Genomic DNA, 25400 nt, shown 5'->3' with positions numbered 1-25400 from the left:
TCATCTTCACAGAGCATCACCTGATGCTGTTGCTGTTTTAGTCAGTCCCATATTCTGGGTTTATTTTTAAGACAACATTCTTTTTATTTGGAAAAGTCCTTGACATTTTCAAAGCTGCTGCTGTCATAATCCACAGGTCTAAATGAGGGGTATTACAGGTATTACAGCCACGAGGAACGCCAGATGTCATTACGTGTGCTCTGTCGTCAGAACTCAGCACTCGAGGCTTTTATGAGAGGCTTTTTTTTGTTTACATTATTATTGTTTATAAGTATAGAGACTGTAATAATACATTTTATTTAATTTACATTTTACTATTTGTCTGTTTGTTCTCTCTGCTGGTCTCTCACTGAGGATCACTGAGCCATAAAATTGATGCTGCTCATCCTTTTCTATTCTTTAAAGGCGTATTTGGTTTGCTGTCTGTGCAGCTGCGTTTCCTTCTTTGTTTGCGGCTCTGTTTAATTTGCAAAAATCATTATGACCTTGAACAGAGCTACTGGATGACCTAAAACACACAGACACAGAAATCCCCAAACCTAATTTTGGTTACTTTATTGTTGGTCTTGCTAAGAAAATATGAATGCATGAATGCATCCTCCAAAGCTCCTGTATGTGTATTCTGCCAATAAAACATTAAGTTAACTGGTTCATTAGCTTCCTTGTTGTAAGTGGTCTGACTCTGACTCTGACTTATGCTTGTGTTGTCCTGTTGTGTAAACTTCATGGCTCTCTATTGACTAGCTGCTGAGCATGTCTTGTTCATTCAGTTTCCTTTCCTTCCCATCTGAACTGTAACCACAGGCCATTTGATAATTGATACTGAGGCAGGCAGTTTCTTTCATTATGTCCTCAAGTCCTCTATTAAAGCTTCACTTGGCCCTTTAGTCCTATCATCCGGAGAGAAGAGGAGCTATCAATGTGTCTTTGCGAGGATCAGTGGGGTGGTAAGGAGGGAGACAAAGCCTCCTGGAATAGAATCTGCTGACTGAAGGAGTGCACCTACCCCAGGAAATGTCTCTCTGCTCCATGGGCCATTAAAATGGCTATGGAGAGTGTTTCTGTGCAAGAGTGCAGCAACTCTCTAAGGGTTTTCTTCCACATCTTCCACTTCCGTCGTCAGTCTGTGATTTATTTATCTTGTGGGGTACCTGAGTTCAGCAGCTTCTGCCATGTCTCACAAGAAGGATTAGAAGATTGAACAAGGCACAGTAAGACTGTGCACTGCTAGTAATTGTTGAACTCTTTAAAAACGTGGCTGTAAAAATCTATAACCCTTGAAATGTACCAAGACCTGAATCAATCTGACTTTTCCTCCATTCAGCAACTCTGCATCAGTTTATATCTCATCCCTGCTTCTCTCTCTCTCTCAGGCTTCCTGATGAGTCTGTTTCCATGTGAAGAGGTTCCTGGTAACTCAGGATGAAGAAGACCATTTTTTTCAGTGAATTAACTCCGTTCAACAGGGCTTAAGCAGTAAAGTGATTCGAATACAAAAACGTTCTCTTTTAACAGCCCATGGGTACTTTGATTGATCTACGGAACATCTTCAGCCACTCACTGAGATTTATACTTCACTTTGTAATCACAATAAAGGCCGCCTGAGGGCTGCTACTGGATGACACTTAAAATATTGACGAATAATTGGAGGAGTGTGCAGAAGAAGTTGGGGTAGTGACCGCTGCTTGTGTGTTGTCCTTCTGAGCATCAATATGTAGGCGACAACTGAGCAGTAAAGGGACATATGAACACCAGCTTGTTCAATCCAATTAAACCTCATTGAGCATGCCTCAGCTTGCTGCTCGTTTTACCAGAGGGCTTATTAATTTGCACTACTGATTTGCACTGTGTTATTTCTTCTGGCCCTGTGGATTGTGGGACTTTTATCAGCTGACAGCTGCCACAGCCTCTGGCTTTAGAAATCAAAGATGCAGAGCCATGCTTTCTGACCACAGAGCAAAAGGCATACAGTAAGTACAACCTTCAAAACATTCCCTCACTTCCACAATGAGCGACGCAAACCACTGGGTTGTGGACTATGAGGTCTCCTCTCCTGCTCCACCTGGGTTCCCCAGGGGCCCAACGGTGCTGCAGCCCATGGCAGGCCACCCAGAACAGGGAACAGCCCTGTGCTTCGTTGGCCTCCTTGTGCTGCTACTGCTCTTCCTCGTGGTTCGCTGTGTCCGTATCTTGTTAGACCCATACAGCAGCATGCCAGCATCATCGTGGACAGACCATAAGGAGGGGCTGGACAGAGGACAGTTTGATTATGCGCTGGTGTAAAGATGACAGAGGAGGAGAAGTTTGAATCTGAGAGCATAGTGAGGGATGAGAACCGCTCCTAAAAATGAAAGAAAAAAAAATATTAGTGCATATGTTATGTTGTTTGTTTGTTGTATAAGGAATCAGTTGTACTGGGAGTCAGTGTAACACCAGAAGTACTCTATCCATATTATTTTACAGTAATGAATGGAGTCCTGTGGTTGGTGTGATGCTTCTAGTGACTGCAGGGAGAGACTAATCAGTATCTCAGTGTTATGACTCCTGTTCAGCCTGTTGTTTTGTAATTCTATCACATTTTTTATAAATCACAGGGCAGACGTATAAACAGAGACCAGAGATGTCCTGATTGAATAAAAGAGAAATGAAATGAGCTTCAGGATAGACATGGAAGTCATGGAGACTAAACTAATCTGCTCAGTTACAGCAGATTTAAAGACAAGGCTGTAAACTTTAGATGCTGATTTCTGCTAAGATGTATTTATTTATTTTTCAGAAGTGCAGCTGAACTATATGTCATAAATGTTTGTATGGAGGTTTGAGGTTTTTCTATGAATCATGCTGGATTCTGCGTGGCATTTGTGCTCTCCCACATAATGCTCAGGTAAAGCTTTTAATTAACCAAAGCGTCTGAGGGAGTCACCTGACCTCAAAGTGAACTTTGCAGCATTTTTTTTGTCCTAAATCTTATTTCTGATATAAAAGCTAATGCGTAACAGTTAATACAGCCTATTTTGTTTGCTGTTTCATGTCACCCGCCCTTTAAGAGGCTTAGAGGAGGCTCAGCGTGGAGGGCGCTGACTGAATATGTGTCATATAAAGTTACGATGATTATGAAATGAAATGCATGTACAGATATCCTTCCCTCTTAATCCTGGTTTTTGCCTTTAGGCCCCATCCAGTGCACCAGCCAAATCTGTTCAACAGTGCCTGTAGGAATTATGAGGATATCTGACATTGCTTTAATATTAATGGTCTTTTTGCTCCTTAATGTACCTTTATTATACAGTAACCTTTTAAAGTGTGGCTCTTTATAAATCAAGGATATTTTTGTTTCTTTCCTTAACAAAAATGACCAAAAAGACTGTTATTGTCTGTGTTCCAACTTCCTGGATTTAAACGCTTGCTTGTAAAATGTATTTTCCTAATATTTCTCCAGTTTTTTTTATTATTATCAAAATAAAAGCTGTTGTTTTGTCCTGCTTTTACTCATTTGAATTCATTTGCACACACATATATACCACATCAGCCACCAATAAAAACACACATAAACTTTTACTTGAGCAAAGGCTGTCCTCGCTGCTGTGCTAAAATCAATATAAGTAAGATTTAGAGCGAATGAAATCAATCGAATAATCAATCGGGGGCTCAAAAGGAGACACAGCCAGTTAATTCACGAGGGTCGGCCCTTAGAGAGAGTCAGATGAAATGTGAGCAGGGTGATTTAGACCCTTATCAGAGCACACTGCTTGTTTGGAGAAAGGGAGCACACATAAAAGCAAATCAGAATATCAAAAGTGATCGCTAAACAGGGCAGCAGCTCCCAAATCAAAGACCCCTGTTATATTGTGACTTATAGACTAGTGTGGCCATCATGTGCTGTGACATTTCAATCAATTTATTTACTGTATGACATCCTGCTTAACCTGCATGGCTGCAGAGAGCACAGAAACTTTTAATCAAATAGTTTTTAGTGAGTAGATTGTTTATTAATAATAATAATAATAATCTGTGGTGATAAACTATATAACACATAACGAGTTGGGTCAACAACCCACTTTACCAGGCAGCAACAGATAGTTGAAAGCACAGGGTAATCCTCCCACCCCCACCCTAACCCCCAACCTCATTAGTCTGGCATTCAACAGGACAGATTTTGCTTCACTGGGTTCTGACAGTTCTGACAAAACAACAAAGGCATTCAGCTCCCTTCACCCTCTCACAAACGCATGCAACAAAAGACACACAGACATGCAAATAAGAAAAACAGCGCTGTTGAAGGCTCATCTGATATGAGTGACTCTTATTTTCATATATTTTATATCTGTTATTTTAGCAGCAAGTCACGTGTCTCTGTTTCACAATGACAGTACCTTCCAGAATATCGTTTTTCTTTCTCACAGAAACGCCTGCACATAGTTTGCCTCGAATACATACATATAAAGTGACAACAGACATATAAACCTAATGTTAAAGTCTTCATGCTTCACTGTAAATATTTGCATTCAGGCCTGTAACTGTAACTGTAGAAGATGTATGTTTAACAATATAAATAATAACAGTACACACACACACAGGGATGCAGCACCCACACCCAGGCACTATGCAAATCATATTCGTTTGTGTATTGAAAAATGTACACAAACTCTGCAGTCCTTTAAACACATTAATGCTACACCTGAGTCATAACACAGCTGTGTGCCTGACAGATCTGCATGACAGAGAAAAAGATTAGCCCATCTGCAAAACAGTAGTGATGTTATCTACTTATAGGAGATAAGCTGGCTGACTGTCAGCTGAATGTGTCTCTGTGTGTGTTTGTGTTACTGTTACAAACTGAGACTTCAAGCACAAGGTAAAGTTTGTAGGTTTACTCAGCAGCAGCAAGGTTGTGCACACACTCGGAGAGGTGTGTTTACCTTGTGAAGTCCTGAAAGTATCCTGGAGTGTTTGAAAGCTGCTGGTAACCCAGGAGAAGTCTGTCATGACTGTACACTACAATGAAGCAGAAGGAAATGTAATCAGATATACTTCGTGATTCCTGTCAAAGATCAGCCAGATACAATAACAATAGATCCACACCAGTCTGCACATTAGGTTTTACCTGCATTTTGCTCTATATGAAATAAATACAACCCGATTATGTTAGGTGTATTAAAGCTGAAACTGAAGTGTTATATAAACATCCAGGCTGTTTTGTTGACTTAATATAATGTAACAAAAACAAAAAACAAAAGAAACTTCCCACTTAACTTCAACCTGTTAAGTGAAATATGAATTTACACAGTTTATTGGTTATGAATCGTTCTTGTGAGCAGGAGACGCCCCACAGCCATTGCCACTTATGCATTAGTGTATCCTGATTGAGAATGCCGGATGTCTACAAAATAAAAGCACAATTTTAGGCGCTAAAACTGAAGACTTTCTGCTTTAGTTTAAAATTATATAAGGTATTATTTTTAAAGTGTTCACACTGAGCTGCCCAAGCTGCTGATTCCCTGCTGTGTAACACTCAAATCTGTCCGGGTCACCACATCTGTCGTAGAGGCACAAGTCCACCAGTCCGTACACTCCCGAAGCGGGGTGTCTGAAGGAGAAGCCCTGGTAAGAGGTAACATGTTTTGTGATTGGGCACATGGGTCGATTCTTTTGACAAAACAAAACAAAACGAAACAATTTACGGCGCTTGCTATATTGCAATGGCTGCCACGACTCCATGGCAACGGGTCTGCAGAGCTTTTCAGTGACAGCCAGTATTAATTAGCCTACCTTCACTGTAATCTGCTAAAACACCTGAAGAACATCGATCAGTTAATATACTGTACGTGTATATACACGTACACTGTTACATTAAGGTTTTTCTGCTGTCAGGGGAGAACGTTATCATTATACGAATTTTGGCCCAGAAACGTTGAGAGTATATTTTTGATTGCTTTTTTTTTCTCCATGTGACTGGGTGGCTATTTTCATGGAGCACACATTTTTGATCATTTAAGAGTTGATGGTGGCCTTTACTTTGAAAGGTTAACCCAGCGCTTCCTCCTGCTCGTACCTAACTTCACACCTTCGCACAGTGATGACCAGACGGCTCGCTCCTTCTTGTGGTGTCGTCGTCAGGATACAGCGACACTGAAGCGCATCAGCAGCCACGTAAAGCTGCCACAAAATCACACAGAGGGTTTTATTCTTCTGTGTGAAGGATCGATCAGATCATCATCATCATCTGCATCATCACACAACTGCTGGCAGGTAAGTTTCTGCTCTGAAGCCACTTTGTTCCACAGCTTGGTGTGTGTGCTGCTCTTTTCTTTGTAAGTCTGGGAAATAGTGTGTATTTGACTCTCGTATTGACTGTGTGTTAAGAACATACTTTGATATCACATTGATGTACACATTGATATCATACATTGTGTTGACTTTTTAATTTATGTCAGAACATTATCTCTCTCTCCATCACGTGACACTATAACACACACACACGCACACACACACACACACACACACTAATTAACCAGAGGCCTCTTGGGTCTCACTCTAATCTCTGCCAGGATGAAAACATATTTGTTTGGGCTGAGGCTCAGCTGTGTCATCGTTTTTTTTTTTTGCTCCTCTTCATCACCTCCGCAGAAACATGAACCTGTTGCCAGACGTATGGAGGCAGGATTACTGGCTTCCTCCTGGTGTGACCTGGAGAGACATGGAGCAGCTGGTGGACTCTGAGCGGCCGCAGCCCCTGGACCTGCTCATAGCTGTGCCCCTTGCTCTGGGCTTTGTGGCTCTGCGATACATGTTTGAGAGGTAGAGCAGTGAAGACTACACTACATCCTTTCTGTTTCATGGCAGGCAGCATGTAATGTTATGATGCCTCACCACAAAGAATTGTGGCAAACCAAACTCAACAAACTCTCAACAAACATGAGATCAGTATTTAGAAAACCTTCACAATCATCACTAAACAGTATTATGTGTGATACAGCATTTACTTATTATGACTAAGTGTCCAGTGTCATACAAAAGACTGTGCATTAGTAAGAGGATACGAGCTGTGGGACAGTGGGCGCGTGAGCCTCTGTTATCATCAGGGAAGAGAGAGAGAGAGAGAGAATTAATATTGTTGTAATCAATAAACAGTTTTAGTAAATGCTGTTTAGTTCTTATACAACACAAACACACAGCAGCGCCCTGGTTTATTTTGTACATTGTTTACACCTGCAGGCGGTCTGCCCTGACTAACCCACATCATTTGTATAAACTGCCCATTGTTCTGCCGCCTTCAGGTTCTTTGCCCCACCCATGGGCAGATGCCTGGGGGTGAAGAATAGATTGCATGTGACTGCAGCCCCCTCCCCGAACCTGGAGTCCTTTTACACCCAAAGGAGCAGACAACCAACACAGGTGAGGCCTCTGTGTGCACAGCTATAGTCAGTTATTGTTACTCTGATTTTACATTACACAGATAGGATGATAATAAATATCTGCTGCGGATTGCTTATGTCATTTTTTAGGACAAAAATGTGTTTTCGTTTTTTCCTCCTACTTCCTCTTATTAACTGCTAGTGGGATCACGTTCTGTGGAACACTGTGACACATAACATAGCACCACTATATCGTCTCACAGTGTGGATGCTGTAAACAAAACACCAACAGCATTTGAATGATTAAAGTATAAATAAAATAGAATGATCATTTGTTCTAACTGTTTACATAATTTGTCCCCTGTTGTTGTTCCAGAGTGACATTGTAAGTTTGATGCAGTTGTGTGGCAAATCCCAGAGACAGATTGAGACCTGGTTCAGACGGCGCAGGAACCAAGACAGACCCTGTCAGACCAAGAAGTTTGGTGAAGCTGCGTAAGTGCTTCCTCTCCTCCTTCACCTCCCACTGCTAACCCCACTGACACCTCAGAACATGACTAATCTAGCAAGGCAGCTCTTAATGAAACGCCTTTTGTTTGGTCCACACTTCTGATTTATTGTTTTGCAGTTGGAGGTTCTTCTTCTATATCACAGCATTCATAGCTGGATTGTGGTGCTTGATCGATGTGAGTATGAGACATTATATAGCAAGAAACAATTTCAAATCAATGCGTAAACACTTGTTGAATTGTTACTCTCCTCTCTGCAGACACCATGGTTCTGGGACTACAGGGAATGTTGGAGGCAGTATCCAGTTCAGGTGAAAATATTAATACATCTGCTTCCTTTAAATATTGATATTTTTATTGTCAGGAAATTTAATACACAGAAGAAAAAACAGCAGTTTTTTTGTTTTATATGGTGGAAGTGAAAGTTTTCAGTTCATTTAAATACATTTAGTCCATTTCCAAACAAGATTTTAGGTGAAATGATGTGTCTCTGTTGGCTGATGCGTGTAGTGTTTTTGTGTTAATGGTGAATAAATTCTTTTATTCACTTACAAAAACCTCGTCCTCCTCAGCCCATGGAGACAGCTCACTTCTGGTACTATATGCTGGAGCTGGGATTCTATGGCTCCCTGCTCCTCCAGATCCCTGTGGACGTTAAGAGGAAGGTCAGTGATAAATATCTCAACAACAAATGCATGCTGTCGCCTCACAGCAACAGGCTTCCTGGTTCCTGATTCGGATTCTGTGCCTGTACTCCGGCTTCCTCCCACATTCTAAAGATGTGCCTGTTAGGTTAATTAGTGACTCTATAGGTGTGAGTGTGAATGGTTGTTTGTCTGTGTATGTTTCCCTGTGATGGACTGGCGACCTGTACAGGGTGTACCTCGCCTCTCGCCCATAGATAGCTGGGATAGCCTCCAGCCGCCCCCCCCATGACCCTGTACTACAAAGTGGATTCGGGAAATGGATGGATGGATATTTTCCACAAAGTGAAGGTGTTAGGATCACTGTGGTGATATTTCATGCTTCACTCACCTCACCTCTGCTTTAATGAGAAACACAAGTGGTTAATGAGTGACTGCAAAAACACAGAATTCTTCTGTTTGGTTAAGTGTGATAGAAGATACCCTCTCTCTGTGTGTGTGTTTACTTTGCCAGGATTTTGAAGTACAAGTGATGCACCATTTGGCAACCATCTTCCTTCTCAGTTTCTCCTACTGTGCCAACTGCATTCGTGTCGGCACGCTGGTCATGCTGCTTCACGACTCCTCTGACATCCTGCTGGAGGTAATATTCAAACTGTGAGGCCAGAAACTCATGTGATCCTGGTGGGGACATTTTTAAGTGAAATAAAATGAGTCTCTGCAGAGCAAGTCACTACAGATTTCCTGTCCACACTTTGTCTGAATGCTGGAAACTACATCTATCAACTACAAAAAAGGAGATGATTTTGTGAAATTAATTAAACACAGTTCGCCCCACAGAGAAAATACTCACTGTACTGTTCTAATCCTCTGTATTGTTCTTTATTTTGGTGCTATCTAGTAATTTGCACGATTGTGTTTTGATTAATCCTGAATACCTCTGCCTGTAGCCTGCCAAAATGTTCCACTACTCAGGCTGGAAGAAAACCTGTGACACCCTCTTCATTGTGTTTGCTGCGGTCTTCTTCTTGACTCGCCTGGTGATTTTTCCCAGCAAGTAAGAGACACTTTATGTCATTAAATGTGTAAAGTCCAGCACATGTGCCATGTTAACCTGATCTCAAACTGTTTGGTTACTTACAGAATCATTCATACCACCCTGGTCCTGTCCATGGAAGTGTTTCAGCCCTTTCCTTGTTACTATTTTTTCAACATCCTCCTGATGGTGCTGCAGGTTCTTCACATCTACTGGGCAGGTTTAATCGTACGAATGATCTACAAGTTGCTGAATGGCAAGGTGAGAAAATGCAGTGAAGCTCAAATGTACTGTAAAAAAAATCTCTGATCTGACGGTTTTGCATGTAGTAACAGTAAATGGCTGCTTTTATTTGGAAGTCTATGCAAATGAGTTTTTAAGCAAAGCGCTTTACAAGCTGTTCATGCACCCACAGCAATCTGATTCCTAATTTACTAATTCACAAATTACCATGCATGCAGTGAGCAAATGGACATCACCAAGTGCTCCAAGAGTTGACCTGTCCCTAAGGTATTTTAACCCCTCTGCATGTGTTTCTGTCATCAGCTGGAGAAAGATGAACGCAGCGACGAAGAGAGTGAGGTTGAGGAGGATGACGAAGATAAGGTCGGAGAGGAAAATATGGATTGTTATCGGGAAAAAAGTAAAGACTCTCTCAACTCTAAGCTGTCTATGCTGACCAACAGCTGTGTCCTCAATAACCTGACTAACCACAGGTCCTCTGCAGCTGACAAGATGCGTAAATCTCAGTAAAAACTTTTTTTTTACATCACAGCTAACACAGTTTTGACATTAAACACTGAGCGATGTGTGATCAATTACCTCTTTACATCTTTTCCTGTGTGCTGATGCCACTTCAAAATGAGAGTGGAATTAAATGAAAGTAGAGGTGAGATATGTTTCATTAATCGTTGCAAAACAGCTGACATCGCAGAAGCCAATTTTCATCCATCGACCTCTGGGTTATGGGCTGAGCAAGCTTCCTACATGTCACTCTGCTAAATGCACCTAGAGGACGATCACCAGAAGCAATCCATGCTCTGCTTCAGTAATACTGACACAATAATCCTCTATAATTCACCCCTTAGCAGCAGGTGAGCCAAGCAACTGTGAGGAAAAAAATCTGGGGATAATGAAAATGTACAGTGCACATATGCACTTTAACCTACACAGCAGTCCAGTTTTTATACACAAAGCAGCTCTTTTACAAAAAAAGTTAAAACATTGTCAAAACAATAGATGTACACACAGTAAGTTGGGCTAAGCCTTAACATTGTAAAGTGTTTACATTTTTAAACCCTTGCAGCTAACACTGAATTGATGCAAATAAAGTCATTGTTTAGTTTTTCTCACTCTTGTCTCTTGTAATGTTTTGAGACACATTCTGTAGAATTGTATTTATTATACATGAATATTTAGTTTTAATACATTTCTTATATATCATAAATTTAGAACTATATTGTTATTTATAATTGCAGCACAATATATTATTAATTCAGCACAGACATGCAGGTCTATACTATAGACTGTATGCATAGATACAATACTGATATGAATCCAAAACAGTAGGAGCGACCCCTGGTGGCTGGATGCAGTATCTATATGTTAGTGGCTGGGACGCAGACCCTATATTGGCCAAAGGCTCAATCATCATACCTCATTTGCCTAAAGTGAACATCTCTTAGATTACTTCTTCAGTTTTAGAGTTCATTACATCTGGAATGTAAAGTACATGTAAAATGAGAGTATATATTCCATATGAATATCCAAATTTAATGTGCGACTTCTGGCATATCAACTTTAAACACTTTAAACACACTCTTATCACTAACGATACTGAGGAAGCTGCAGGAAAAATGCAAAAAAAATGCTTGTTGTTGTACTTTCTATTTTGCAATTATATTGGAGCTTATATTAATAGAGGTGTGAAAATGTCATACAGTACAGCTTCACTGGATACTGGATGCAATTCTGACAGCAGGGGGCGCTCCACATATTTTGGGGAGCTGTTGTGTGGTGACCACAGAATGTGTCACAAACTTTAAAGGCTTTATAGTGTTTTACATTGGAAAGAAATGTGCACTCCTGAGTGCAGAACAGGGTAGAAGGAAACATGGAAATGATGTAATGCAAACATAACCTGACAGACTGTGGTACAATGTGTGACCCACTCTCACATTACAGCCAAAATAAGCCTGTCCTACACTTGCTGTGGTTTCACACTGAGTACCAGCAGGGACCTATTTCTGCCTTTCCATTCTCTGAAGCCAATCTTAATGCCACACAGATTTCAAAACCCATGTTTTGCCTATGTTAACTTGCTTTTTGCTTTTTTATTTTAGCATGAACATGTACAGTGCTATGCATTTTTCTCCAACCTTTTATCACACCTTTGCCCACCCACAGCCTCCTCTTCAGTGTCACAGGGATGTCCAGGTTTAGGTGGATGCTGTGTATTTCAGGGAGTTAATGAAGATGAGAGCTATCTGAACCCCAGGACGTGTTACCACATGTGCGCGTATAAAACAAAATGTTTATTTTTGTGGCTGTTTTTGAGAATGATCATTTTGAGAATTAACTTATATTTAACGTACAATACACTTATAACTTACATTTGCTCTCTTTTGTCCTGGTAAGCTTAGTTTAGTCTCGAACCATCCATCTACTGCCTAAATACCGGGAGTTTGGATGAGTGACCACATTTGATTTGATTTGATTACGTTTTGACTGAAAAGTTGTGAAATATACAGCCAGACAAGAGATTTAAACTCTGCAGCAAAGTGTCTTTGAACGCAGCACCGGGTCTCACCCTGAGCTCTGACGTTAAGAAAGAGGTTCTCACTTATGTTAATATTTATATTCACATGCTGCTCTGCAGGAATGAGGTGGTCCTCCAGCTGTCTTTTATATATCCAACCTTCCTCTTACCTAACATGGTTCTGCAAATTCTTTATATTACAGCTTTGGAGGGGAAAAGTTTCCACTCCAAACCACAACAGTCAGCGATTTCCAGGCATCAGTGACTGCACCAAGCTCACGCTTGTTCGCTCTTCATCTGCCTCAGCTGGCACTGACTCACACTGGCCTTTGTAACCTCAGTTAGATAAGAAGGAGGCTGCGCCAGTCTGCTCCGCTCTGTCTCCTGTTCTCACAGGTTATAATGAAAGGAAATGAGGCTTTCTTTTTTCTCTCTGAAAATTTTCATTGTTCTTTGATGTGGATGGAAGAGGATGCTCTTTATTCTGGCAGCTATTTCAAAGAAACCTGCAGCGTTCATCCTGAGTGGAATGTTGCTGCAGGCCTTGCTTAAGTTTTCTTTTTTTTCTGTTTTTCATTCAGCCTGAACAAAGAATTCCTGAGGTTCAATCATTCCAGGAGGCTCCTGTCTCCTGTCTCCCCCCCTTTTTTTAAACAGAAGTCAAACTCTGAACCAACCACGCCCTTACGTGTGGGTGACTGACAGGGTTATTTCATCTGTGAGAGCACTATAGCGAGATTAGAACATGCAAACACAAGTCACAGGCAACATGCAGCAGCCTAAACACAGCTAGAAATTCAGTCGGTCATACAAATATGTAGCTTTGCTTCAATATTTACATTAGGACTTGTGGTTCCCTGATGTGAAACTCCTGAATGGGTGCTGTGCTTACGAGTACGAGGAAATATTTCAGGTATTTCAAAGAGTTTTTGGTCCTTTGAACATATGTTATAAGTAGAAAAAAATCACACCCAGAAGGACAGTGGGTAGAGATTTATAAAACATTAAAATGTCATCATCATCTGACAGCAATGAAAACAGTTGAGCAATGATGTTGTGCGTGTGTTATAATATTACACAAAGGAAAAAGTCTTGCAAATGTGAATATAAGAAATGACAGGGTCAGACTGGCAGAGTGGAAGTTCTCAGTGCACTGTGCGACATGGGATGTGAGGGGGAGGGGAATTCTTCTCATAGTTTTGGGACACCTCAGCACATACGTCAGACCTGCTCCGGGTGAATAAAAAGGAGATGGAGACTCTAAACGAGGCAGAGCAGGCACCCACCACCTCACTGCCCACGCTGGTGTTGTATCTATTTCCAGTAGAGACTGAAGATGAGGAAGGTCTTTGTCTTTGTGAGCGTCTGCTTTACATTGGTAAGGAAACATTTACCCATGCATGCATTGCTCGTTAAACACGCAGATAAGGATTATAGGGACTGTGTTTGTCTTGTCTCAGGTGTCAGCCTCTTGCCCGAAGGACTGCCGGTGTCCCTCTCAAGCGCCTGAATGTGGAGCAGGAGTAAACCTTGTGCTGGATGGCTGTGGATGCTGTAAGGTCTGTGCACGGCAGCTCTTTGAACACTGCAGCAACAAACAGCCATGTGACACAGCTAAGGGATTAGAGTGCAACTTCGGAGGTGGAGATGATTCAGCCAAGGGCATCTGTCGAGGTAACTGGCGACTACCAGGTGATTATTCTCTGTTTTAATTTTTTGTAAAAATTTCACACCAAACTTCTCCTCCAACAGCCAGCTCAGACGGTAGAACCTGCGAGTACAACAGCAAGATGTACCAGAACGGAGAAACTTTCCGTCCAAACTGCAAACACCAGTGCACATGCATGGACGGCACTGTGGGGTGCATCCCCCTGTGCCCACATGAGCTCTTGCTGCCCAAGCTGGGTTGTGCCAAACCAAGGCGGGTCAAGGTGCCGGGACAGTGCTGTGAAGGGCTTGCCTGCCCTGAAGAAGCAAAGACCCAGAGCTCTGAGGCCAAGAAGCCAAGACGGAAGCACAGTAAAGACAAACCACATGAGAATGATCAGGCTACCAAGAATGAGCTGTGGAGAGGCGCCTCAAAGGCTTTACCAGGTGAGGAGTTTGATCTTTTCTGAGAAGTAGCCAGGTATAACAGCGTGTGCATGAGATGCATTGGTTTTAACTTAAGAAATGTTTAAATCTGTACAGTTTTCAGAAGTCATCCAAAGGTCCACATGGGTGCCAGAAAAATCCACTGTGTAATTCAGACCACAGCCTGGTCGCCCTGCTCCAAGTCCTGCGGGACTGGAGTGTCCACCAGGATAAACAACAGCAATCCGCAATGTAAACCTGTGAAGGAGTCTCGGCTGTGTGAAGTCCGACCCTGCAAACAGATGACCTGGAAGGTACTGTTTAAATGTTAATTCATTATAGCTCATCGTCATAGTGACAGCCTCCGGCTATGTGTAACACATGCATTGACTTTTTCCTCTCTTACAGAAAGGTCAGAAATGTAAGCACACAGAAAAGGCCACCCGCCCAGTTAAACTGTCCTATGCAGGCTGCCGTAGCCTGAAAAAGTTCCAGCCAAAGTACTGTGGTTCCTGCTCAGATGGCCGCTGCTGCAGGCCACACAGGACTCAGACGCTACCTGTCCTCTTCACGTGCCACACTGGAGAGACATTCAGGAGGATGGTGATGATGATCGAGTCCTGCAAGTGTGACCTGAACTGCTCTGGGAGCTATGAAAAGATACCTGACCTCTACAGACTTTCCTTTGATAACCACAGATTGAGAGAGTAAAAGCTGCAGATCTCACTTCAGTGAACGTTTCACGATTTTGCTTCATACCATTGGAGCGTTGTGGTTTGCTTCTGTGAAGCTTCGCAGAATGTTTTGTTTTTGAAAAGTTGTTTTTTTCTTACGTACTTTGACATATTTAAGCCTCACTTGACAAAACATGTCACCTGACAACATGGGAAGTAAAAACCAGGGCAGCTACAATATAAATGTACATGTTGCTGTGTTTCTATTTATAAGGATGTATGTTTCTTTGACTCTATTTGATCAACAATAACAATAATGTTGTACACAAAGAGACCTAATAATAAAAGTGTGCCAATAAATATAAATGTCTAGAAATGATCTCCAAGATTTGTAATCCTCTGAAACTTTTTTGTTTCTTCAGCATCTGAGAGACCACTAGAGAATGGCTATAACGTAAATGTCTGAGTGGTTTCCTTGCTGCTGGCCATTAGCAGCATTAGTATTTTGTTTAATGAAAAAGTTTCAGACTTTTTATCATAATATAAAACAGATTTAATAAGCAGAATGGATGATGATCCTGAATCCTGTTGTCTTTGGCATAACCTGCAGGTCTATGTGAATGAAACAAGCAGTTTTCATCTAACTATACTGTGTGAGACCCTAAAGCACAGTGTAAGACAAATGGGTCATCCAGTGTCTTTGTGCTTTTATGAGCACATAAGCTGAGGGTGTGCCCATCACAGTCCCGAACCAAAAACTGCCAGAAATCTGATGTCAAGTAATCAACAGAATTATTTAAACAGGGCAAGACCACAGGAGCAAAGGAAAAACCGGGGTGCTGACGCACACAGGGATGAAGTGGTTCCATCCCCTGATGGAAAGCACAATAGAGCTTTGTCTCTGAGAACCTGAGAGGAGCCCTGCTCCTCCACTGCCAGTACACACACACAGAGGTCTGGACTTACAGTAGTTTATTACCATAGGAACAACAAGCAACAATGCAAGAACAAACAGCACGTTTTTATTATGTAAATCGTACCGCAGCAGGTAGCGGACATCCTGTGTTTGCCTGTAAGACTCAGTAATATAAAACTTCCAACAAAAGCAAACCAACCACAGAATGTTTGGGAAATGTCCAATGTTTGGTGTCCCAGTAATTATATCTGCAACCTAAAGGCATGAGCTTCATGACAGTAACAGTATTCATTTACAGTCTATTTCATCTCAGTCCAGCCGGGAATCAGAACACAAACACAGCCTTTATTCACACACCACGTCTTATCTACAACCTACAGAGACACAAGTCTGTTTCCAGCTTCAGAAGGATAACAGAGGCAGCTGCTTAGTGCTGTGTGAACTGCTGCGTGCTCAGAACAGCCATTAAACCACTGATATTTGAAGCACTTGGGACTTTAACAACAAAGCTACAACAACGTGTCATGATTCATCAAGCTGTTAGTGCACACTAATGACATGAAATGCCACTAAAGCACCACTAGATGGCACTCACTGGCAGCAAATAGCTGGCACAGACAATTATTTAATAAACATAAGTTGAAAAGTCATATTGATATATGAATTAGATAAACACTAGTCTGCTGGGTATCTACGATTATACTTAAATTTCTCTAATACACATTCAACACATACTGTATACAAAGTATAATAAAACAAGACACAGGCAACAGAAGCCAATAAAAGCCAATAAGATAAAATACATATTTAAAATACATATACATACATATTTAGTCAGATGTCCATCATTATACAACTTGTACAAAGATGTTTCACATGCAACATGTCACCTGTCAAAGTGTTTTATGCTTGACATGCTCATAAGTCTATTCATAATTACTCTTGAAACATATTTCACACCTTTGAACCCTCAATAACAATTACAACAAATAAAATGTATTGGTTGGCAGTGGAACCAGATTTTAGGAGGTTATTTATCTGCAGAATTTATAGGGGCTTCTGCAGTTCTGCTGCTCTTCCAGTGGGGACTCTGTGTTTTATGTGCTCAGGACCTCTGTGGGTGGATCTTGGAGGAACTCACATGGCTAAGATCCCTCTTGTTGGTTAGTGGTCATTTGGCTGATGCCTCAGCCCTCCTCCTCTGTTTAGAGAGGGTTTTTCTAATTTCACATAGATGGCTTCTTTGACACCTCTTTCACATCATCTGTCCGCTCTGTCCAGAATGTGGACATTCTTGTCCTCAAAGCAGTGACCGCTGCTCTAAGGTGTAGGTGAACTGCTGGTCCCTGTCCTGAGGAGGTGGCCCTCCTGTGCTGTGACAGCTTTTTGTGTAGTGGTTGTTTAGATTCACTAATATAAAGATCAGAGCATTCCTCACTGCACTGAACTGCATTGACTACATTGCTCTGTCTGTCCCTGAGAGTTTTGTCCTTGGGGTGGACCAGGTTTTTGTCTCAGGGTGGAGCTGGGTTTAAAGTGTACTGGAATCTGATGTGTATTGAAAATCCCTCTGAATTTTCAGTCATTAAATGACAATGTTTTCCCAGCGTGACTTGTCCTTGTCCTGACAGTGGAAAGTAAATCCACAGCACACATTGTTCTGAAGTTAGCAGGATAAGTGAATGTCTCTTGCACTCAGTAGATTGTTTATATACTCACTTCCTCTCTGCTCTGCATACCTTCCATTTTAAAGATACTCCTACATAAGATCGAGACAGTTATCACCCCAAGACCCGATGACATAACAGCACGCAAAGAAAGACTGATGCTGCAGGCACTGGCTCAGAATATCTAATCATTGGTACGTTTTGTCCTCTGCGTCTGATGACACGTTCAGCTTTAAGTGTGATAATTCACACATGAACTGTTTTTTGGATAAGTAAACGAGGACAGACTGTCAAACCTAAACATTAACATCTTACCTGAAGTAGCAGCTAAACATTTTTACAACAGAATCATTGACAAGCCATCAGCTGATGTACTTATTAACTTTTCTGAAAAAACAAACATGTTTTGTCTGGATGGCACACACACACACACACACACACAGCAATGATTTAACCCTTAATACGAATACATTAAAAATGGATGCACATTTACTACTTTACTACACTACATAATTTACTAGATTTAGAAGCAATACAAATTTTGAAGTCAGGATGATTTAGGTTTGGGTCATTGTTGCTATGGTTGCCGGGTGCTTATTGTTAGGCTCAGTGTTTAATAGCCACTGCTGTTTATTTTATTGATATAACCAATAATACATTACAAAGAATAGAAATTTATTACACAGGGACATTCAATTACCTTAAATACATTTTCATAATAATTTGGAAATCTATCTAGCCTATTTCATTTGAGGTTAAAGGGTTCATGCAGGTTATAAGGAGATATAAAATGAAGGTTGTAACCTTTGGTAAGAATTTTAAAGCCTTTTGCCTTTGTTTACAGTGCAACTGAATCAGCCAATCAGGAGCAACACGGTTATAAGATAAACACAATGAAGTGGAGCGAGCAACACACACACAAACAGAAAGAGAGAGAGAGAGGGAGGGAGAGAGGAGGGTCGGGTTTGGTGTGGAGTCGACTGTGTGTGAAGCTGAAGTTACACCGCAGGTTTTATTTGATGTGCAGGACGTGGTTACACTTAAATGGCTTAAAACAATCCCGGCTATTTATACCTGTGGAGACTTTCGACGCTTGAGCGCGTACAGAATTTGAAAGAAACAGTGTTGACGCCAGAGATGCATTTCTGTGTCATTTTTATCTTGATGTTGTGCCGTTTGTCACGGGCTGTTCCTGTCCCTGTAGGTAAGAAGCGTGTGTGTTTTGCATTGCTTTTAGTTTCAGCTAATGGACGAAGAGAAGAAGGAGCAGAGCAGCAGTGGCAGACTGTTGTTTCACTTACTGAAATATCACACAGTGCGATGAAATGCTGTTGTTAAGATTCGGTTTCATGTTAGATCGAATTGTGTTGCACAGATGATAAACTGGGGTTTTGCGTTGTTTCGGTTTCTTTATGTCAACAATACCTAACAGGTCCATTACAATAAGTTTTCACCTTGTGTTTTGTCTACCTGAAGCAACTGGCAGGTGGAAATCACAGCACAAGCTAAAAATAAACAATGAGTCAAAGAGAAATCTGACAACAAAAAAGAAATTAAACAGAGATAGTTCCTCTTTGTAATCAGTCAAGCTGCTTGAAAGTTTACACAGAACCAACAAACCTCTTTTATTACCACATGTCATTCAGTGGTGAAATGACAGCCAGGATGGTCACACAGCATACTGACCTACAAAATAATTTTTTAACCTGACAAACAATTCAGTTTCATTGGATGCTTATTGTAATGTCTTTGGATTTCTCCTATTAGACACCATTATTGTCCAGATCCAATGGGGAGTGGTTGGAAATCAGCGGCTAGTTGAGCAGGTTCTCCTCAATGGAGCTGCTCTGTCCAGCACCAGCCAGGAAGTCAGCAGCATCATCCAAACCATGTCAGCTGACACGGTCCTCCCAGCTCTTATCAGCGTCAACCACACTTCACCACTGAGTAAAACAAAAAAAAAAATCATTACTCAATGTGACAACTGTAAAATGTAAGGTAATAACCTTCATCACACTTCCTATAGGAAACCACACCATTCTCCATTCTCGAGAATGCATTTTGGAGGGCTCTCAGCTGCACTGGGCTGACCGTGTGTTTTACGATGGCGAGGTGTATCTCACTCTGGACCATGATGAGGTGTGGACGGCCCACGTACCGCAGGCACTGACCCTCAAAGGGCTGTTGACGGACCAGGAAGCACAGCGCAAACAAGCAGAGAGGATCCGTCTGCAGGAGGGGTGCATGAAGCTGATGAGAGAGCTGAGGCTTTCAGAGGAGCCATCAAGTATATCATCAGGTATATTTCACAGTTTTGAAATGTTTAGAAAGTTGTGGGACTCCGTCCGTTTGTGTCTTCCACATGGTGCTTAGCCTAGAAATGTTATTTAGTTCCTGTTTTTTTATTATTATTTTTAAAATAATCACATGTTGTTACTGCAGGGTTGTGCTCCACATGACCAGGCTGTTTGCATCTTTTCGAACAATGCAATGTACAGCACATCCCCAACTAGTGACGAAATAAATTCATGTTACTAGGGCCTTATTGAGGCAGCTGACTATATGTCATGGACTAAAGCATAACATAATATGAGTTTGCTGCATGAGTCGACCTGAGTGTCTGTCTGTACAGTGGCATGTTTTGTTGACATCCAGTCACTTCAGTTGCAGAGATTCCTTTGCCTCAGCTTGTGATCCCAATCTTGGCCCTTCTGACGTTTACCGGACTCATTTTAGTCAGCCTCCTCCTCTCCAAAAACCATGGTGAGATTTCTTTTATTTAGATAAACACACAGCTCACAGCTGTAAATAAAAATCTTGCATTACTGTTTGTCAGCAGGAAGCATTAATCTTTACCACAACTTTACATTAATAACCTCAGTTGCCCTCAGAAACACATACTTTTCACATGACTTTGGAATGAGATCTCATACACATGGGAAAACATAAAGCACGGTCATGTGTTTTGTCTTTCTCACACTCTCTGTCTAGGTATGAGGCACCCTGGAGGTAAGAAAACAACCACACTTATGTTTTCACTTTAGTGTCTTATAGTTATAGTCTGAGGAGAAGATTGACAGAGAGTTAAATATTAAATGACCTGAAAGCTACATACTCCTTGGATGAGCATAGTCTTTTACATTTGAATGTGCTTGTGGCTCAGTCATGTGTTCTTTTGCTTGTACATATTCACCCAGTTATATTGTACAATATGACTTTTATCATGGTTCACTTTGACTGCAGTTGCCAGGTCAGCAAATTACTGTAGATGTGAAAGCTGAATTGGACATTATGGAGCTGACTTTGCTTCTTTGAGTCTTATTTGCGTTCTCTGCAGGTGTTATTGGCTCAATCATACATTATCCCAAAGATATGAGTGAAGTGCCTCCAGAGACAAAAGGCTGTGGATACCGTACGTTATAATTCAGACTGGCTGATCTGTCGGACCTCTCTCTACCGTTGAACGTACACTTTGTCCTCCTGTTGCTCCATGAATGTAACCAAACCAACCGTCTCCTGGGATCAACCAATCACAATACCTAAATGCACTTTAAACATGCATGTATCACACTGTACACTAGCATTTTTATTGCAAATACATTGAATATTTAAGCTCATTCAGTAATGTATAAGCTTATGTTTGCACATGTTAATACCTCTAATGGCAGATGTATGAAGGTAAATGTAAATGTACAATATACAAGTTATGACAAAAATATTTTGAAGTCTGTAGATAAATTCCTGCTGAAACATTCTGTATATTAATATTTGCATTTTTTTCTGTATGTGACATTTAAAGATTGTTGCTCCATTAAAAATATTTTATGCCAATACAGTTCTATTTTTCCCTCTGGGTGTTGCCTTTATTGTAATAGCACAGTAAAGCTCTTTGTGGTCATCTTTGAGTTAATCAAAATAGGTTTAGAGCTCTGTGGATAAACAAAGAGTATCAATTATGTAATGGCAACAGTAAGGACATCCTGAGATATTTAGTAAAGCATTAAGTCTCTTCATCGCTATGAGAGCTTTGACAACATTCTTCTTTCTGTGCTAGCTGATATCCAGCTCCACCTACACGCCTCCTGAATGTTGCAATGATGCACTCAGTGCTTTTTGAGTTGTGCTATTTACACTTTAACTACACATTTTTTTTAAACCTCACTGATCAATCATTTGTCATCTTAATCAACAAAACAAGAAACAAATGATCATTGATTTGATGATAAAACATTGTCTTGTATGTAAATTAGAAAAAGAACAATGTATTTTGCTAATGACCTATTTTAATTCTGCTGAAACTGAGTGAAATTCAACTATGTGTTATTCTGGGTCATTTTTTCTTATTTCAGGGCAGTCTGCAAAACGCTGTTTATTAATATAGTTTATCTTAATCTTAATAACTTCTTGTTTCTGAATAATAGTTCATGTTATGTTACTGCTAACAAATATATTCCCATCTTTCAAATGATTTATTAAGTGAATAATCACAACAGCGTAATATCTTCTTTGACCAATAGATGGCGATACAGATCTGGAGGAGGAATCAACACAGGGGTGTCGTCCACCAATCACATTACAGGTCTCGTAAACGTTACCGTAGCAATGCCTGGCGCTAACTGCAGCTCGTCGAATGAACCAATCACAGGGCGGCTTTTCGGCTTTTAAATCGTGTGGCGTCATCGACACGAAATTCAAACTTTTGGTGTTGAGTGTTTGAGAGTAGAGGAAGAAAAGCGACTCGTGTTCCGCAGTGTTTATCGGTTTTTTCGAGGCGGAGAGATTATCGAATTCAAGGATTACTGAGTTTTGATTTTCCACAGAACGGTAATTATCATTATGTTAATAGCTAATGTTAATAGCTAATGCTAACCCGTGTACATTTTTATAGCGTGTAGCTAAATGTCGCTTGCATGCTTTAGCAAATTACTCAAAGTCATTACACTAATTGTTTTCATCTATTATCAAACTATTGTTCCCAACTCTTGTATGAAATGGGAAATTATACCAAGCACGTCACCAACGACGACGGTGTGGGTTGTCTAGCTAACAACAACAAAAGCTAACAGCATCCATTTAGCCACCGTTATGTGTTAACGCTCATTTTTTTCATTCCCGCTGATGCTCAGGTCTGTTATAACGTGGACAACATGGCGCAGTTCGGGTTTGAAAACGACATCCACAGCATCTTGAAGCTCGACATGCCCCTCACAAACGCTCCCATGGCGAGGTGGCAGAGAAAGGCCAGCTCTTGTAGCACATCCACCATGAACGGGTTGTCGCCTGGAAAATCTACGAATGCATCTCTGTCTTCATCAAAAACGCCAAGCAAAACACCAGGTAATGTGTGTCTCCTGCAGCGTTTTATGCATTGTTGATTTGAAGTAGAAAATTCACGACTTATGTATTTTACTTATTGTATCACAGGCAAAAATAAAAAGCTAACGCCTTCTAAGATGGGTGGCGACCGCTTCATTCCCGTCAGAAACGGAAATCAAATGGATGTTGCCAGTTTTCTGATCTCGAAGGAGAATGAGCCCATGGACACAAACAACACACCAGGCGCTGTAGTAAGTTATTTTTTTTAAAGCATGTATTTGTATAACAAACTTGTGGTGCACGAACGACTTATTGATATTTGTTCATGTGTATTTAAAGGAAGCTAAGAAAGTCTGGTCAATGTCTCTGAATGGATACAACATTGAAGATGCAAAAATTCTCCACCTTGGAGGGAAGCCACTGAACGCACCAGAAGGTAGGAACATATGCAGTGAAACATGGTGCTGTGTAGAATTTTTTTTTTTTTTTTTTAACCCTTTGTACTTGTCTTTACAGGCTATCAAAACAACCTGAAAGTCCTTTATAGTCAGGCTACAACTCCTGCCTCTGTCAAAAAGACCAGATACATCTCTTCAACTCCTGACAGAATTTTGGATGCTCCTGACCTAAGAAATGATTTCTGTAAGATAAGCTCTTGAATTTACATCATTCCCCTGAAATTAAGCCATGAATCAAGTATTGCACACTGACTGATTGCCTATTTTATTTTTTCCAGATTTGAATCTGTTTGACTGGAGCAGTCAAAACCTTCTGGCCGTGGCTCTTAATAATAATGTTTACCTGTGGAATGCCACTCAAGGAGACATTATTTTCCTCATGAAGCTGGAGTGTGAGGAAGACTACGTCTGCTCTCTGAACTGGACCAAAGACGGGAGCTACCTCGCAATTGGGACCAGTGATTGCAAAGTTCAAGTGAGTGTGGTTTACCAACGCCTCCTAAATTTATTATGACACACAGCAAAAAACTGAGGGATTTTTTTTTTCTGTCTTTAACGGTACGTATTTCCTCAGCTATGGGATGTTGAAAATCAGAAGCGGCTGCGAAGCATGGCCAGCCACACGGGTAGAGTTAGTAGTCTGAGCTGGAATGAACATATTCTCTCAAGGTACAGTAAACCTTTTTAAGAATATTACCGACAACTGCTCTGTTTTTGGAGTCAATTTTTTTTTATGTAATTCCTCCTTTCTGTCTCAGTGGTTCCCGGTCAGGACACATCCACCACCATGATGTGAGGATGGCAGAACATCACATCTCCACCCTCACTACTCACTCACAGGAGGTGTGTGGCCTGAGATGGTCCCCCGATGGCCGATACCTGGCTAGTGGAGGCAATGACAACTTGGTGTGTCTATGGCCCCGTGTGCAAGAGGGCAGCGTTAGTAACGAGAACCAGTTTGTTCGCTGCTGGGGCGATCATCAAGGAGCCGTCAAGGTGAGTAACTTCACTTGAACAAAAAAGAGAGGATGTGATTTCTCAGCCATTGTGCATATTGACCCACTATTTGTATGCACTGCGGTTGTTGTAGGCTTTGGCCTGGTGTCCATGGCAGTCGAATATCCTTGCATCTGGAGGTGGTACTAGTGATCGTCACATCCGCATCTGGAATGTGAACAGTGGCTCTTGCATTAGTTCACTCGACACCCAGTCCCAAGTAAGTGCACTTTGGTGTCCCTGGAAGGGTGTTCAGTAGTTGTTCGACTCTTTATTTTTTTTATTTTTCCAGATCTCATCACTGGTGTTTGCACCCAACTACAAGGAGCTTGTCTCTGCACATGGATATGCCCACAACAATGTTGTCATCTGGAAGTACCCTGCTTTAACCAAAGTGGCAGAGCTCAACAGTAAGTTACAGTTTCACCTCTATACATCACAGCCTAGACTTCCACTGAGGTGCAAACTGCTGCTTTTGGTCCTCACTGTATAAACACTCATTTTCTTTATTTCAGGTCATGAGGACAGAGTTCTGAATTTGACTCTAAGCCCAGACAACTCCACCATTGCCACGGTTGCTGGAGATGAGAGCATTCGTCTGTGGAAGAGCTTTGAAGTGGATCCCATTAAGAAGAAGTCTAGGATGGTCAAACCCACCAGCAGTGTGATTCATCAGTCCATCAGATAAAGTTTTTTGACTTGGGATATTTGGCATGTTATAATATAGCTATGTGCAGATGTTTTATTTAATTCACAATAAAGATTACCACCCATTTCTTGTACTGCTCCTGTAATAGGTTGTTCTGGTCACAGGTCTGATATGTTCAAGTGTTTTTAAAGCATGTTTTTGAGATGTATTTATAACCTACAGTGGGCTCTTACATGGATTGTATACATGAACCGGGTTATAAATAAATGGTTTATCAGATCTTCTGTGGTGATTGTAATCAGATTTTTATATATAAACAATAACAAGATTAGTCTTCTCTATCCAACAT

The 25400-nt window shown here is 41.1% G+C and overlaps 5 protein-coding genes across 5 annotated transcripts; all 5 read left to right on the top strand.

Annotated features, from left to right (window-relative positions):
* Positions 1–2007: 2007 nt before the first annotated feature.
* Positions 2008–2283, top strand: ctxn1 (cortexin 1). The gene has a single exon (XM_028427493.1). It carries the CDS (start codon positions 2008–2010, stop codon positions 2281–2283), a length of 276 nt encoding a protein of 91 aa, XP_028283294.1.
* A 3817-nt stretch (positions 2284–6100) lies between these two features.
* On the top strand, positions 6101–10669 carry LOC114449451 (ceramide synthase 2-like). The gene is made up of 11 exons (XM_028427139.1): positions 6101–6249; positions 6628–6798; positions 7278–7395; positions 7732–7850; positions 7984–8041; positions 8125–8175; positions 8437–8529; positions 9023–9151; positions 9459–9565; positions 9652–9805; positions 10091–10669. Exons 2-11 carry the CDS (start codon positions 6632–6634, stop codon positions 10295–10297), a joined length of 1203 nt encoding a protein of 400 aa, XP_028282940.1. The 5' UTR covers positions 6101–6249; positions 6628–6631; the 3' UTR covers positions 10298–10669.
* A 2969-nt stretch (positions 10670–13638) lies between these two features.
* On the top strand, positions 13639–15086 carry LOC114449674 (protein CYR61-like). Its single transcript, XM_028427492.1, has 5 exons — positions 13639–13680; positions 13763–13976; positions 14055–14396; positions 14493–14689; positions 14784–15086. The coding sequence occupies exons 1-5, from the start codon at positions 13639–13641 to the stop codon at positions 15084–15086; spliced, it is 1098 nt and encodes a 365-aa protein (XP_028283293.1).
* A 3488-nt stretch (positions 15087–18574) lies between these two features.
* On the top strand, positions 18575–21463 carry LOC114449966 (uncharacterized). The gene is made up of 6 exons (XM_028427851.1): positions 18575–18836; positions 19400–19579; positions 19659–19931; positions 20297–20395; positions 20624–20641; positions 20970–21463. The coding sequence occupies exons 1-6, from the start codon at positions 18770–18772 to the stop codon at positions 21053–21055; spliced, it is 723 nt and encodes a 240-aa protein (XP_028283652.1). The 5' UTR covers positions 18575–18769; the 3' UTR covers positions 21056–21463.
* Positions 21464–22318: 855 nt separating this feature from the next.
* cdc20 (cell division cycle 20 homolog) lies at positions 22319–25330 on the top strand. The gene is made up of 11 exons (XM_028427849.1): positions 22319–22456; positions 22759–22969; positions 23057–23199; positions 23288–23384; positions 23465–23590; positions 23685–23881; positions 23981–24075; positions 24165–24402; positions 24497–24622; positions 24695–24812; positions 24918–25330. The coding sequence occupies exons 2-11, from the start codon at positions 22780–22782 to the stop codon at positions 25088–25090; spliced, it is 1503 nt and encodes a 500-aa protein (XP_028283650.1). The 5' UTR covers positions 22319–22456; positions 22759–22779; the 3' UTR covers positions 25091–25330.
* The last annotated feature ends 70 nt before the right edge of the window (positions 25331–25400 follow it).

Source organism: Parambassis ranga, chromosome 17 (assembly GCF_900634625.1).
Source record: "Parambassis ranga chromosome 17, fParRan2.1, whole genome shotgun sequence".
Lineage (NCBI taxonomy): Eukaryota > Metazoa > Chordata > Actinopteri > Ambassidae > Parambassis > Parambassis ranga.
Note: the sequence above shows the minus strand (reverse complement) of the source record. Positions and strands in the feature narration are given on the sequence as shown.